This window comes from Lupinus angustifolius, chromosome LG01 (assembly GCF_001865875.1).
Source record: "Lupinus angustifolius cultivar Tanjil chromosome LG01, LupAngTanjil_v1.0, whole genome shotgun sequence".
NCBI classification, from domain to species: Eukaryota; Viridiplantae; Streptophyta; class Magnoliopsida; order Fabales; family Fabaceae; genus Lupinus; species Lupinus angustifolius.
Window position 1 is genome coordinate 595797 of NC_032009.1, and position 17340 is coordinate 613136.

Genomic DNA, 17340 nt, shown 5'->3' on the forward strand with positions numbered 1-17340 from the left:
TATATATATATATCTTTTTGTTAGATTTTAATTCCTTTTTTGATATTTTTCTAAATATGCTAGCAATATACACTTGTGTTCACACGAATCCCTCTATATTATTTCTATTGAAGTTAAATTAGTATAACACAAAAATAAAAAATATAGACAATAGAGTGTTCTATCATTACTTATTTATCATTATTTTTAAATCATGTTTTATTTCATCCTTATTTTCCTATCGAATATTTTTGCATTAAAAATAATTAGCAATATGAAATTTCTTATATTATTACCTTATTATACATATGTTAATTATAATTTAATTTTAATAAAAATTAATAAGCGATCTATAAAAGTAATTGTTGAATCTCCTAAATATGTGCATAACAATTATTATATCCAAAATCAACAACTAAAAGATATATATGTATATATATAATTTGTATCATAAGATCATTATGCAATAAATATAAAAATTAATAAAAAGGAATAATAGGATTGACCATGCATTAAGATTTATCTGTAATAATCAGTTGATATTTTATATATAATAACATAAAAATACAATAACTGAATCTCCATTAATAATTCACTGTTTGAATAAATCAGGTATAGAATCAGTTTTATATTATACAATATATTATATAGATATGAGATCAATACACACTCACCTGTTGTAATTAATATTGTATCCATAAAAGCTAAATGGATATAAAAGTAAATATCTGCATTAATAATTCATTGTTTGAATAAATCAGGTATAGAATCAGTTTTATATTATACAATATATGATATAGATATGAGATACATGATGTGTTATAACTACTTTTGTATACATAAAAACTAAATGGATATAAAAGTAAAGAGGAGGAAGTGGTTTACGCCCAAATTAAATTACATTTAATCTCAATAATCTATTTTCGTAAATCTAACAGTCCAAATGAGTTAAACTTAAAAGTTATTTAAATTTTTTTTTTCCTCTCGTTATTTATTTCACTCACCCTTAAAGTTCATTCGATTTAAGAAAATGAATGATTGAGATTTAGTGTAATTTGTATAACTTAAGTTGGGTGTAAACAAATCTATTAAGTAAATACATGTGATATACCTTGGCAAACTTAGATGACAGTTGTAAACTATTATAAATAAACAGATATGATCTCATTTGTAAACTATTTATGGCAAAAAATTAATCTCATTTAAGCATGATTTAGAAGGTATGATAGTTTTATATTAATAAAAAATTGTATGACTTTTTCTCACACTTAGTAGTTTGATTAAATCTTTTCTTTTAACACAATTTCAAATTGTTGTGTAATATCAAATGATAATTAAAGTTTTTTAATTTTCATTTTTATTGAAATGATTTCCATTTTCAAATTAATAAAAAATTAGGCAATTTTGAAAACAATAATATGAGGTAATTAAAACTAATACATGCAATAAGTAATTTAGCTGATATTACAACTCTAAAAGAACTGAAACAATCAAGTAAAAAGTTAAATTATGCATAATGACAGAATAAATATAGGATCAATAGACACCAATTTGTTGTAACTAATTTTGTATACATTACTAAATGGATTAGAAAGTGAATACCTATAATGTAATTGGCAAACTTAGATTACACTTGTAAACTAATATAAATAAGAGTATAATATATAAAGATACATATAGTTTGTGCATTATCCATTTTCATTTTGATTACTTTTTTATGAAGAGTCGATGATAATGGAGAATGAACAGTGGATGATGCAATAACAATGTATTAGTATAACATAATAAATGCTAAAAAAATATATTAAGATAGAATAGAATATAAAAATCAATATTGATATTGAAAAATATGAAACACATAAATAAATAGAAATTGATAAAAGTATAAGAGAGATAAAATTATGATTGAGTAAAATGAGAAATGGGAAATTTAAAAAAAATAAGTCAACCTAAAATAAACTAACTCATGATTTTGGAGCTTCGACTTTTTTTTACCAAAAAAAAATTGAGTTTATACCCTCGTTTGATTTACAAACATACATAACTAACATTTTAAACTTATTTTTCAAAAAAAAAACCCAAAGACCTATAATTTTAATCCATAACATGTACCAAGTCTCATGCTGTCAAATTGATTAATTAGTATGAAATGTTAAAAGTGGATTGGTATATGAAAAACTCATATAACACATTTTTGGTGAATTAAACAAAAAGAAAAAGATATATACACCAATAATGTAAGACATTTTCATATTATTATTGTACTATCTGCTATTCATTTTTAATTATTATTAATTTTTAAATAAAAATAATATAAATGAATGATGAATAATATATTCTTTAATAAAACTGTAAACTTTACTACGCAATGGGTAAGACGAAGTGGGAGGAGAGGAAAAGCGTGTTAGGTTTTGATTTGAGGAACTGGCCCAACATCCATTCAAATATTATGTTCTTACCTCAGCGTATCAACAACAGATTAAAGAAAAGTTGTTGGCTAACAAAATATGTAAGCATCACATTTTTTGTGTGTTTTATTTACTCCCATCAGAATGGACAATATACTCTTTGAATTTCATCGAAGGAGTAAGACTTCTCTCCGGTAATGAATATAGAAGTGGTTTTTTTTAAGAATATAAATATTAATGTATGTTGTATTTTTGTTTACTATTTTAAGTTATTTCTTGGATGGGATTCTGACTCTGGAAGAAGGGGCTAATGTGTGTGACAAAAAAAGTGTTCTACTCCTAATTCGTACACTTAAAAGTGTTCTTATTTGAAAATCATAAGGCTATTAGTATAAACAAAATAAATATAGAATCCTACTGCAGTTGAAAATCATCACTGTTGTGAAAAAAGTAAAAAACTATGCGATTTCCTTCCTTTTCGGTAAAAAAATATTTGCATATATGGAAAATATGTAATTCACTTTATACTTTCTGGTGCTATCTATTTCATAATAGGATAACCGAATAAACTCCACCCTTTCTATACTTTTTCAAGGCATAAATTATCCGTTGGAAATTCAGATTTCACATCCATTATTATCATACTATTAAGAAGAGAATAAATATAATTTATCTCATTTCATCATTACAAACATAATATGTATACTATTTTATTTAGTTTTACAATTATATTTATAGAAAATAATTAAATCTGACACATATCATGATTTTAATAGATGATTGCGATAATTTATCTCATTATACCTGAAAATACTTTATGTGGGGTCCACAAGTTAAAAATTTATAGAATTCACCTTTTTATGCATATACTTATCCATAGACATGTAACTACTTACGTTTTAAACTACTTGCAAAAACATGCAAATTTTCTGATCTATATTTCTGTAGCTAGAATTGCAAGTATATAGCATATGATCCAATGCTAAATTTCCACTTTGTTCACATAAATTTAAAGACATTATCGTTGTATCTCCAGATTTATAATCTATAGTATGATCATGTTTCCCTTCTCCTCATCATTTGGTTGAGATGCTTCTACAAAAGTTGAATCCTCTGTTATCTCAGTGCCCTTGTTGTTTCTCAAATAATAGCTAGCAAAGAAATTGAAGTATACAAAGTTCAATGCTCCAAGAGCAGCAATCATATAATAATAGTAATCAAGCCTATTCTTATTTAAATCATGACCACCTAACCATGGTGTTTTTCCTCTATGTGATGTTGCTTTGTGAACAACATTGACAATTAAGGAACCTATGTAGTTTGCAATCGATAAGCTCAAAAAGAATACTGCTCCTGCAACAGTCCTCATACTCTCTGGCATTTGCAAAGTAAAAAATTCCATTATAGAAACTGCAGCAAATGCTTCATTCAAACCTGATAGTGCAAACTGTGGCAATAGCATCACAAAACTTGTTGGTGAAATAAAACTACCATGTTTTAAAGCCGAGTCGCGCCGCGTCATCTCAACAACTGCAGCTACCAGCATGCATAAGATGGATAATAATATCCCTATTCTGATTCTTTCCTCCAGGGTCAATCTTTTAGCCTTATTAGTGATTCTCTTAGATAGAGGAATATAGATGCACTCATAAATGTATATCCAAAATGAAAGTGCTATCATTGATATAAGGTTCATCCAGCCAGGTGGAACCTTGAAGTGTGATCCAATTGACCTATTGGTTTGAACAACTTGAAGGACTCCGAAAGTGTTCTGCTGATCCATTACAATGAAGCAACAAATTCCTGTTACCCATATTGGTAGAATTCCTAATAAGCATTTGAATTGTTCCACTTGTTGCAAACTACATAGTTTCCAAGCATTCCTTGCCATGCCTTGGTTGTCCAATTCACTAGGATCAACTATTATAGCAGCCTTATCAAGGAAATTGAACCTATCTGTGTGAGTAAGTCTTTTATTATTCTCCAACTCTGGTTGATTATCCAATCTAGGAGCAGGGTCATAAAAGGCTACCCCGGAAACTTGTACCTTACGTTTTCTACATGATGCTGTAATCACTTTAGCCATATCAGCAAAGATGCTCCCTTGAGGCTTCTTGCAAATGTAAGTGTGCCGACCGAGAAGGAATATGGTTATTGAGAAAGCTAGGCAAATAGTTGGAATGGCAAAGCCTAAAGTCCAGCTTATATTGGTTTGAATATAGACAACGCCAGTTAGTGCTATTACTAGTGCAAAGGTAAAACTGAAGTACCACCAATTGAAGAAACTCTCTAATTGTACCCGACCCTTCTTCGTGTTTGTGTCAAATTGGTCAGCACCAAAAGCAATGTTGCAAGGCCTAATGCCACCGGCGCCGATGGATAAAAGTCCAAGTGCTGAAAACAGGACACCAAGCTGCCAACCTTGTGGCCTATGGCAATGTGGAGTGTCCTTGCAGGTAGAGGGTCTTAAATGATGTATACCCGCTGTTAGGGTCATTGTCAATATACCCTGTCAAATGCAATGAATACAAGCTGGTCATAGTGTATACATTCTCCCAGGTTAATAAGAATTCAGAAGCAGTATAGTATTTGAAATCTCAATGCAATGCTTAATCATAATCTTAACATTGTGATAGTTACATTTTGGTATTCTCATGTTATGTATGAATGACTAATGAGAAGATAAAAAAGACAATAACAAATATACTAAACTATGATAGTGTTTAGTATACTTGCTAGAACTGGATGATACCTTCCATTCTATATTCTATGTTTGATGTATTTTCTAAATAGAATTGAACAAGATATGAGATTAAAAGGTAGAACATTTTGAACATTTTATTTTACTAATTTAGTTGGAACCAAAAATAACTTAGCATGGGTTCAATTTTGTTAGGTTCTTGCACTAATGTTACTTATATTTGTACATGGTATCACAATTAGTTATTTTTCTATCCCAAACTAGGAAGTGACATGAAGATTTAAAAAGGTTTTGATGTGAATTTCCTTACCAAAAGTGACGCGATAGATCCATAGAGGAGGGTCCTGAACCTGCCCAGATAAGCATCAGAAATGAAAGCACCAATTATTGATGCAATGTTAGAGGTTCCATTCCAAATTTGCACCACATTAACCACAAATATGCCACTCAGATTGTAATTTGTGAGCAGGTACACTGTTAGATTTGATATCAAACTCATAGATGCCAATTTCTCAAAAGACTCATTACCTTCACATTAACATTAAAAGAACCAAAGTAAAGAAATCAACAATGTGCATTAAAGTTATGAAAATTGAATGAAATATCTATAGAACAATTAGTGTTAAATTGTAAAATATGGAGAGAGATACCAATTATGTATTTCACTGATCTCCACCCTCCTGCTTCTCTTTGTAAAGGAGGAGTAGACATTTGCTCATGTTCTAGTTCAAGTGCAGTAGAAGATTTACTTGTCACATTTTTCATTTTTATGATGCATGTATGTTTTAACTCACTTCAACTCACAGCTATATATATAGTTTTATTTATGTAATCAGTTTTGAAATGGTCACACATACAGATATTTGTTTTATTTTCTACCTAAGGTACTAAGGCTATGGCTGATTCTATCAAAGTGGTCAAAACTTAACTTTGAGATATTTTAGCTAACCTTAATTTAACAAACAACATAGATTGCATGTGCTGTCAATGTGATTCATGATGTGCTTATATGTAACACAAACTCTATAATATTCAATACATCATGCCTTTATCCAAGTGTATGTGAGTGATATAAGAGTTTCAGTTAGGAGTTTAACAACTCTGACCCTACTTTTAGGAAAATGTGACTCGTGTGAAGTTGATATACTTGAATTAGGCTCTATTTATCTCACAAATTATCCAAACTCCTCCTCTCTTTTTTTATCCTTATATATATATATATATATAAATTTCATCCATTTCTTCTTTGGTTTATGTCTTGAAAGAAAAAATAAAGAGAGAATCAAGGATGGGCCATACATGCATTAGATCTTGCAATATGAAATAACCCAACATGCAATATTTGGTGAAATGTGGAGACAACCAATCAAAACTTGTCAACACATTAAAAATCTAATTCCAATTAAAATTTAATCATAAATAATAACAACAAGAAATATAACATACATTTGTCTGTCTCCAAATATGATATGTGGTATGAGTCTACAAGTTTTTCTCTATATGCCATACCTAGTGAGTGAGTATTATTATACTACTCTACACTATATACAACGGCTACTTCACACTGTACCACTTTTCAAAAAAATTGTCTTTTTTCACCCTCCTCATAAAATATTATTATTTATTGGAGTAGTAAGATGCAAGCACTCTCTATATCCTTTAAACTATTGTGATTGGAATCATTACTTTTTTCACTCAATCACTCTCTCCAAAACTCAAAACTCAGTCAGTAAGTGCTTGATTCAAAGTTCAAACCTCACTCAGTAGCACCCTTTAGGACTTGAATGGAAAAAATGGGCACTGTTGCATGTGTTTTCTTCGTGATTTTGACTTCAGTTTTCTGCCCCTACTCTCTTGCTCTCACCCTAGATGGTAACAACTATGAAACCCTTTCCTTTTTCTTCTTTAAATCCTCTCCAATGTGTAGTGTTTCATGAACTAGTGCGTAGCAGTGTTGTGTAAAGTTTGTTTTTTTAGTTATCATTCATCATTTATATGTTTTTTTTTTACTATTTGGGAGATTAATAGCATTCTGGGTTGCTCTCAAAATTTTACCTTTCCCTTTCGGGAACACTCTCACCCCACACTCCATTGAAAATGTGAGTTTGTAGTATAGTTACATGGTTCTTTATCATTACGATTTAGTCATCATTAAACTGATGAATCACATGCTGGGTTTAACTGTGTTTTAAAGTTTTCAACTTTAAACGGATTTTGTTCATGTATTAGGTGTGACATTGTTGGAAATCAAAAGCACTTTGAATGACACTAGGAATGTACTGAGTAACTGGCAAGAGCTAGATGAATCTCCCTGTACATGGACTGGTATCACTTGTCATCTCGGCGAACAACGAGTTCGCGAAATGTATGCTAAATTCATATGCTTTTAAACTCTTCATTGGAATACTTTTCCTCAAATTTCCAGCTGAGAATTACACTTGTAACTTGTGTTTGTCTTGTGCTCTTCAGAAATTTGCCATATATGTATCTTGGAGGAATTATCTCTCCCAGCATTGGTAAACTCAGCAGACTTCAGAGACTGTAAGTAGAACTAGAACATATGATTCTTCCCAGAACTGGTGAAGTTACTAATGTGAGTAACGTCTATGATTTCTCTTATACTTATTCTATTCAATTGATTGTAATGAATCAGGGCACTTCATCAGAATGGCTTGCATGGTATTATTCCTAATGAAATTACCAATTGTACTGAGCTGAGAGCACTGTAAGTTAATTAGTTGATAGAACACTAGAAAATTTCTTTTGTATCATGGTGAAAGGCCGACACGTTTAATCTGATTCTATTTGAAGGTACTTGAGGGCTAATTATTTCCAAGGAGGGATACCATCAAGTATTGGAAATCTTTCATTTTTAAACATACTGTAAGCCCTTCTCTCGCGTTTTCTTTGGATTGCTTTTATCACATTTCGTTTATAATGCTATGAATTGGTTTCTAGATTTCTTACAGAATTGGTTTAAATACAGGGATTTATCAAGCAACTTATTGAAAGGTGCTATACCTTCCACTATCGGTGGTCTCTCACATTTGCAACTTCTGTAAGTTAATTTATCTTTGTAGCTGTGGTATAGTGATATTGATAACCTTAATTTTCAGTTTATGATAATCTTGCTTGTCTTAGGAACTTGTCTACCAACTTCTTCTCTGGTGAAATTCCTGACATTGGAGTACTTAGCACCTTCGGGAACAACTCGTATGTACTATACCCTGACATTGGCGTACTTAGCACCTTGGATTTTCCTCTTTTTTAATCAATTACTGTTATTTTGATAAAACTACTTGTTCCATGCATTTTGAGAGCATGGTTTCGATTTCTGTTTGTACTTCTATTCATAAATTCGCTGCATACGGATAGGTTTATTGGCAATTCAGCTCTTTGTGGGAGGCAAGTTCAAAAGCCCTGTCGGACAACACTTGGTTTCCCTGTGGTGCTACCACATACTGAAAGTGATGAAGCTGAAGGCAAGTCAGAGCCTCGGAATTAATTACTAGATTTATAAGCGATTTACTTATTGAGCAATAAAGGTTTGAATTTGTATTTATAACAGTATGGAATTAATTACATGCAGTCCCTACCAAAAGATCTTCACCTTACACAAAGGTGGTGATAATTGGTGCAATGTCATTGATGGGCCTTGCACTTATCGTAATCCTTTCATTCCTCTGGATTCGTTTGTTGTCAAAGAAGGAAAGAGCTGTGAGGAAATACGCAGAAGTCAAAAAACGACTTGATCCAAAAACAAGTAAGAAGGGTAGTGTTTCTAAATTTTCAATCTTATTGAGCTAAGGAATAAGGCAATCTCATTTTTTCTTTATAAATGCTAACCTGATCTTATGGCAGGCACTAAACTTATTACCTTCCATGGTGATCTGCCATACACATCATCTGTGATCATAGAAAAGCTGGAGTCTCTTGATGAAGAGGATGTAGTAGGGTCAGGAGGATTTGGTACTGTCTACCGAATGGTGATGAATGATTGTGGTACTTTTGCTGTTAAACGGATTGACAAAAGTCGTGAAGGGTGTGATCAAGTGTTTGAAAGAGAGCTAGAGATCTTGGGGAGCATCAAGCACATAAATTTGGTGAACCTGCGTGGTTATTGCAGGCTCCCTACTTCAAGGCTCCTCATATATGATTATTTGGCCATGGGAAGCTTAGATGATCTCTTACACGGTATGATTCATATTTTATGCACCGTTTACTCGTCTATAAGTGTTAGTTGGGAAGACCTCTGATAAAGGAAATTTTTTGTGGACAATTGTACAACAATGCAAAATGGACAATTTGGGTGGGGATCATAAGCTGTTGTTTAGGTTGTGCTTTTCAAATCAGTAAACTCGATCATCTCAGTGATGCGTGATGCTTGTATATAGGAACAGTAAACAGAGCTTGGCAACATAGATGATTAGCAAGTACATGATAAGCATAACAATTATAAGTACCATAATTGTGTCAGTTGATGTATCAGTTATATCAATATTCCCAAACACCGTTTACCCGTGTGATTCAGCCAATTGCTTCTACAAATTTAAGACCTTTAGTTAACTTTACAATTCTCTTATTTTTAATCAATCCTCTTATCTCCAGAAAATACTGAACAAGTACTGACTTGGAGTGATCGCTTAAAGATAGCCCTCGGTTCTTCTCGGGGTTTGGCATATTTGCACCATGAGTGCTGTCCCAAAATTGTGCATCGTGACATAAAATCTAGCAATATCCTCCTTGATGAAAACATGGAACCTCATATTTCTGATTTTGGTCTTGCAAAGCTTTTGGTTGATGAAGATGCCCATGTTACCACAGTGGTTGCTGGCACATTTGGGTATTTGGCGCCAGGTATGTATTTGACCTAGTTCTGCATAACTTTATCTGAATTACATTTTGTGTGATCGATGGTTTAATATTTTTATTTTAACCAGAGTATCTACAAAGTGGGAAAGCCAATGAAAAGTCAGATGTATATAGCTTCGGAGTGCTATTGCTAGAACTTATAACTGGAAAGAGGCCTACCGATCCTTCCTTCGTGAAGAGAGGTTTAAACGTTGTCGGCTGGGTAAGCTTTCAATGCATCTCTATATGAACCTATGAATGATTTTATTCAGCCCCTTATGTTTCAAAAGATGAATTACTAAATGCTTGGGTATTTATTTGCAGATGAACACATTACTAAAAGAAAATAGATTGGAAGTTGTGGTAGACAAAAGGTGCATAGATGCTGATGTGGGAAGTCTGGAAGTACTACTAGATGTAGCAGCAAGATGCACAGATGCAAATGCGGATGATCGTCCATCCATGAACCAGGTGCTACAAATCCTGGAACAAGAGATCATGTCTCCGTGCCCGACTCACATTCAGATCATTCTTAAATGATCCGAAGTATTTTTGGAGTAATTTTCGGGGCGTTACATTTTTTATGCCCATTTTTTGTTGCACATTTTTATTATTTTTCTCTAGCCCTTGTGAATAGATTTATCCTAAGCCTCTCTGCTGGAAGTTGCAATTGTTTGGTATTTGGAATGGCCTCCATTCTTGCCATGAAATGTCATCATTTTATGTGCTGATTTTTCTATTATGATTCCAAAGTGTTCCAGAATATTATATTTTTTTGTTACATGGCACATTGGCATGGAACATGTATCACAATAGCTAGCTTAAATACACATGGGAAAGAAGAGATTTGTCCCAAGTGAAAACTGTTGTATTTGATGTCTGGTCCCAAAAACATTATGAAGTTTGTATCTGTCTTTGCCAATCAAATATATGACAAAAATGAATGATTTATTCCACTGTGCCACCCTATCAGTCTGAGAGTGTTATCGTCATTTCTTGTTGATTTTCTTTTCTCAACAGCCATTTCTGGCTATTGTTATTTATCTACTTCATTAATTTAAAGTAGTACTTATTGTAAACAAAATTAATACAATAATGAGTAATAATAAAAGAAAGAAAGGGGTAGCAATATTAATTGGTACCCTTTATTTTGTCCTATTTTTTATTATAATCTTCATCTAGTTTTCTTATCAATTATATTTTTCATGTTTATCCTTAGTCAATGCTTTGTTGATTGATTTCTGTAAGTATTGCAAAAAAATTAATGATCATGGAAAGAAAATAACAAATAATGAGAAAACATAAGTAGTGAAACAAATATTTAAATATATGCCTAACAATTATCTACTTCTTAAAAAATACTACCACATTCTATGTTTGTCACCAATGTACAAACATATGACAATTTTGATAGAAACAAAAATGAAATTATGGTTGACAGCGAATTAGAGTGGGAGTCAGATATTAACCATATAAAATATTACAAGTAGTAGCTATGTAATGATTATTGATGAAAGAGGAGGAGACAAGACAATATTCTTTGTCCCAAAAAGATCATATTCTCATGTATTAAGCTAATTAAATTTCATAAAATAATATACAATATTAATATTTATTATTAAAAGTTTTCTTTTTAATTAAATAAGATTTTTTTGATTGGACAGAGATACCAAATAAGACAGAAATGAGTAGAATGTGATGTTCATCCTATTTGGTGACCTTTGGACATGTTGAAAGGGTGATTTGTGTTTATTTGTATGCCTGTAGTTGACATAAGAAGATTGGAGACATGAAGGATTGAAGTTTGGGTGGGAAAATGAGTGAAATGTGTTGTGGAATTGTTTGTTTATCATTATCATTACCAACTTCTTCTTCTTCTTCTTCAGTGTCTTTCACAAAACGAAATGGATTGGTTTTAGATTATAATTATAATTGTGGTCATAGAAGAAGGATAAGAGATGGGATTATTGTGGCATCAAGCGACGTCGTATCAGGATCCAATTGGGATGATTGGAAACCTCTCAAACCCTCTTCCACTCCTTCCCTCTCCGATACTCTTTGGCCCTCTGCTGGTATTATTATTATTATTCATTCTTTTTTTGATGACAATGTAAAAAACACTTATTAATGATTTTTTATTTGATAATATATATGCAGGGGCTTTTGTAGCAATGGCAATGTTAGGGAAGATGGATCAGTTATTGGCGCCAAAAGGACTCTCAATTACTATTGCACCATTAGGCGCAGTTTCTGCTCTCTTATTCACTACCCCCTCCGCCCCTTCTGCAAGGGTAACTTTAATTAAACTAATGCTTCTCTCAAAGTTATGATGTATGCACGAGTTTTATACATTGTCATTGTATCATCTACCATTAATACTTAATTGTTGTTGAATTTTCAAAAATAATAATAAATTCAAATGAATGGTTGATGATGGGGTGATGTGCATATATCTTAATTTACATTGTCAATGTATAGATTTTACGATATTCATATAATACACTTAAAACTATCTAGGTTACTAAAATTCAGGGGTTCGAAGGAAAATGATAGAGAAAATGATTAGTATAAATTTAGAGACTACTATTTTGTCAACTAACATTATTGTGTCCTTAGATATATGTAATAAACTATATTACATATAGTAGAATTAAGGTTAGGTAGTTTAATTCTCAAATTTATCACAAGATTATATTAAAATTCCAAAGTTAACATCCATTCATTATAATAGGAAGTGAAAAAAGTTATTGAGATATGTAAAGAGGAAAAAATATATTGCTTATTTTTTTTTGGTTATTAACATATTGCTTATTTAATTGTACCTAGATATTATAAAATGAATTATATTTGGTAGAAAGAAACTTTGTAAAATGTGACTTATAGATATGGTCAAATACATAGGTTAATGTCTTGTGTTATAGCTTAGCAATATCCAAGCTAAGCACTCTTTCGTGGAGTGTAGACTCTCTTACTATGATATGCACATTCTTATGCTTTCCAAGGATCTCTGATTACCTTAGTTCATACATTAGAAGTGATTTATCCACATGTGATTATGCAGAAGTACAATATGTTCATGGCCCAAATAGGTTGTGCAGCCATTGGTGTTCTAGCATTCACAATTTTCGGACCGGGATGGCTTGCCAGGAGTGTTGCTCTCTCAGCCAGCATTGCTTACATGACCTACACTGGCACCAATCATCCCCCAGGTATTTTTGCTACAATGTTGCTTTTGCTTTTGCTTTTGATTGAATCAAGTATCAAGTTCTATTATTAGGTTGGAAAATTAAAATTGTTACTTACATTGTCTAAATAATTTATGCAGCTGCAAGCCTGCCATTGCTTTTCATTGATGGTGTTAAGTTGCATCACTTGAACTTCTGGTATGCTTTGTTTCCCGGCGCGGCTGGATGCATTCTGCTCAGTTTGATTGTAAGTAATCTAATATTGTATTCCATGTCTCCCAAAATGTGTTGTTGTTCTTTGCAAGTTTGCTAATTCGAAGTTCGGAATTGTTTGCTTGCTCAGCAAGAAGTGGTTATATACTTGAAGCACAATTTCAAATTTTGACCTCTGCTGTGAATAACCTAGATCAATTCATGCATTTCCCTTAAGACTGGTGCTATCCCTTTTATTTGATATAACTGAAGGGCCTATAAGAACATTCTTTGATGAGAATAAATTAGATGGACCGTTTAAAGTTGCAACTTGTAACATTGTTGGTATAGCAATGTTTTGTTCAGTGAATGTATAACATCCTAAACTTATTTAATAAATGCCTTGTGCACATTTTATATGAACATTTAAGCCATATATGTATGACTGTTCGAGTAATTCTAAATCTTCCTTCCCGGTCATTATATTTATTTATTAATGAAAAGAAGCACTTTATTTAATATTACAGGATTAGTACAAGGATGTTTTAACAATGATGTTTTAATAAATCCCTCTGTCTATGGTAGATGGATTTAGGGATCCAAGGAAGATAGTAAAACTGAAATAGTAGCTTTGTTCTAATAACGATTTAAAGGTGTTGTTCTGTTAGTGTAAAATTCGTTTTGTTCTTTTGGTCAATCATATAATCTCTGAGTATCCTCACATGGGCTTATTTATAAAGACCTACATTCAAGGTGGTCAACATCCCAACAATCACAAGGGGAAAACAAGGTTGTGGATAATTGACAAAACCCCTCAATTACCATGATTTCATGAAATTCAATCTAATCTGAAAATAAGGAACCTATAATGCAGGATGGTAGTGAAACATTTCATGATTAAAAGAAGAACCAGTTATTGATAAGATTTAAATTTTGATATGCTTAGATTGGCTAATCTTAAAGACAGAAACACAGCAACTTAAATAGAAGCAAAACAAAACAAGAGTTCAAATGATAAAAGCTTAAGGGGCCACTAGAAGGCACTAAACTCAGCTAAAACACTCGTGGATACCCTGTTGTGGCCACAGTGCACTTCAGAAAATTACTGAGAGAAAATGGATGTTGGTCCTTCGCACAAAATTTGTGGTTGGTGTTAGTGATAGTGAATGATGTAGTAGGACTCTGTAATGTGTCAATTGTGATGTTACGTTCTGAAGTGGAATCTTTAACATTAGCCATCCACTTCTCTTCTTTAATTACTCAACTAGTGGATTATAATCATATTTAATATATTTCGAAATAATGCCCCATTCTATGTTTTGTCAAAAAATCCAATGATTAGAGTTTCATTTCTCAATTCAAAATTGTTGTTTCTTTCTCATACTGGGGTTTATTTGCCAAAGTGCATCTTCCATTTAGGGACTATTGCATTCTTAAAGTGTCTATCTTTAGTTTGTGTAAACGATAAAAATTATAGAGAAAAAGAATGCACATGTTAGAATAACCCTTTAATTAAAACCGGGGAATGAAAACAAAATCATTTCTCTTCTAGTAGACTTTTACCATTGATTTGGAATTGAGTTTTTGGGATAATGAATAAAAATAAGATGTTGAAAGTGATGTAGTACATCAATATACTTGTGAAATGATTCTAAATTTTTTTATTTATATTCATCATCTTCATAATTCAACCAAAGGTTTAAGTTCGATTCATGTAAACAACATTTAATCTAATTGAGTAGGGTTCTGCTTAATTCCTAAAATAACCAAAAAATCAAGGGTTTGATTTCTACGAATAACAGTTACTAAAAAAGAGAGAATCAATATTCAAAAAAAATTAATTTACACGTATGTTCATTTCCAAACAAGTTTTTCTTTCATAAATATTATGGGTCCTCAACTCCTCATTCATAATCTCAGGCCACGTTGTCCATTTGGAAGAGAGGTCAACATCGATTGGTCCCCAACATGATGTATGGATTCCACTAACAAGTTTCCTTTCGGTATTCGCTATGGTTACTCTTCTCTTGCCCCGCTTCATTTTCTTTTGTTTTATTTGACCAAAGCATCAGATTTTTTTTTAGGAAATACCAATCTCCTCTAAATCAAACTAGAAATTATTTTACTATATTAAAAAGAAAATAATATATTCACCTACAAATTATCATATATATTATTAAATTATATATTACTTATTAATGGTTTATACATATCATTTTCTTATAAGTATGAATGATTTATAGGATAATTTAAGAGGAAAATATATTATTACCCGCAACACCACATTTGACATATGTAATTCTTTTTTTATAAGTTAAATTTTTTTAAAGATGAATATATAACTTTTAAAATTTATACAAAAAAAAAGATTAGTAAATATGATTAGATCCTTATAAATTTTGAATGTATGACTTTGATCCAAAATTTAAATATTGAGAAACCATTTTTGAAATTTTGATACAGGGAAAGAGGGTGAAAAGAAGGTGCGAAGATAGCGACGTGATGGTATCTGTGGAAGTGGGGTTGACCTTGTCGGTAGGAAATATTGAAAAGATGGTTTGCATTTGGAAGAGGCAGGACAACTGGCAAATTGTGACTGGACATTATTGTATAACGCTGGTTTTATCCCACACTTAGTACTACTACATGTGTCAAGATATTGTGATTGGTCGAAAAATATATATTTAATATTAAATAATTTTTTGACTAATCACAAAGTCACAACACATGAAATGATATTAAATGTGTGATGACAACAGATGTGCACTCATTGATTGGATATAGTGTTGAAGTTAAACCAGTATTTGAAGATGAATGGTCCAAGTAAGTCCCCATCTTCACCACAATTCAATTCCAAACACATATTTTTTATTTATTTTTCAATGAGTCTGTACAAAAATTGAATTTGATGAGAAAAATACGGGGGATAAATACAAACAAAATGACTTGTATAAGATTTCGCTTCAATATCAAATAGATTATATATATATATATATATATATATATATATATATATATATATATATATATATATATATATATATATATATATATATATATATATATATATATATATATATATATATATATATATATATATATATATATATTTCAGTTTTCACTTTTACGTTTAGGATATATATTAAGTTAAAATATTGTTTGGGATATACTATTTCTATACCATTCATTATTCACATGTTAATAGTTATAGATTCTTGGCTTGAAGTAGTACAAATGATAAGATAATGATGTAGTGATAAAGATCTTAAACTCGTTTATAATTAGGATAAATATTGAAACATAATAATATTTGAGTTTTATATAATATTTTTGAGTTAGTAATAATTAACACAAATAATAAATGATTCACTAATAACTAAACACTATTAAAATATCCTAAAATTAAATCAATTAAAAGTTACGTAATTCTGAAACCACGACAAAAGAGTAACGTAGTTAGTTTATCGTTATCCACTGTATCAATCCCCGTTAACATAAATATTATTAGTATCCCTCTCTTCTCTTTGATACGGCACTCAATTTTCCTTCCTAGCTTGCATCAATTAAATGGATAAATAATTAACCAACGGCATTAGTGAGCAACATGTTGACTCTAAATACAAGTATTCTTAGCCACGTATATCAAGATTAATATAAATAATCTGAGATAATGTCACCAAACTTACAAAGAAATAGACATATTTGATAGGAAAATCAACTTATCTTTGGAATTATATTCTCAATATATACTTGTTCTCTCCAATATCAATGATTCAATTATTGTGAGTGATACTTATTAGTAGAGGGTAGCTACGAACCCGAATAGATTAGTTCTCAATAAGGTGAGGGATACTCTTTGTAAAAAAAATTAATCTACCGTTGATTTGTATTATTTTTTGTTTGAGTTTAAAATGATTAACATATAAATGATAGATTATTTACTCAAAATATAACATATACTTACATTATTAGTATATATATATTAAATCTTTCATCTGTACGTAATTATTTTAGGATAATTTTG

At 31.0% G+C, this 17340-nt stretch overlaps 3 protein-coding genes across 5 annotated transcripts; 2 read left to right on the forward strand and 1 right to left on the reverse strand.

Annotated features, from left to right (window-relative positions):
• LOC109344234 (protein NRT1/ PTR FAMILY 2.8-like) lies at window positions 3433-5853 on the reverse strand. Its single transcript, XM_019583279.1, has 3 exons — window positions 5739-5853; window positions 5399-5616; window positions 3433-4896 (listed from the first exon to the last, which is right to left on the reverse strand). The coding sequence occupies exons 1-3, from the start codon at window positions 5851-5853 to the stop codon at window positions 3433-3435; spliced, it is 1797 nt and encodes a 598-aa protein (XP_019438824.1).
• On the forward strand, window positions 6672-10665 carry LOC109343946 (LRR receptor-like serine/threonine-protein kinase FEI 1). Of its 2 annotated transcripts, none has more exons than XM_019582480.1 (13): window positions 6672-6960; window positions 7318-7453; window positions 7558-7629; window positions 7742-7813; window positions 7900-7971; window positions 8075-8146; window positions 8230-8301; window positions 8464-8570; window positions 8678-8851; window positions 8947-9282; window positions 9697-9945; window positions 10029-10162; window positions 10264-10665. In XM_019582480.1, exons 1-13 carry the CDS (start codon window positions 6873-6875, stop codon window positions 10477-10479), a joined length of 1800 nt encoding a protein of 599 aa, XP_019438025.1. In that variant the 5' UTR covers window positions 6672-6872; the 3' UTR covers window positions 10480-10665. The 2 variants fall into 2 exon arrangements, with proteins under 2 accessions (XP_019438025.1, XP_019438031.1); XM_019582486.1 differs by having other exon boundaries at window positions 6673-6960; window positions 8950-9282.
• On the forward strand, window positions 11755-13791 carry LOC109344000. 2 transcript variants are annotated; one of them, XM_019582569.1, is made up of 6 exons: window positions 11755-12011; window positions 12097-12230; window positions 13001-13148; window positions 13265-13371; window positions 13468-13522; window positions 13563-13791. In XM_019582569.1, the coding sequence occupies exons 1-5, from the start codon at window positions 11756-11758 to the stop codon at window positions 13507-13509; spliced, it is 687 nt and encodes a 228-aa protein (XP_019438114.1). In that variant the 5' UTR covers window position 11755; the 3' UTR covers window positions 13510-13522; window positions 13563-13791. The 2 variants fall into 2 exon arrangements, with proteins under 2 accessions (XP_019438114.1, XP_019438104.1); XM_019582559.1 differs by having other exon boundaries at window positions 13468-13791.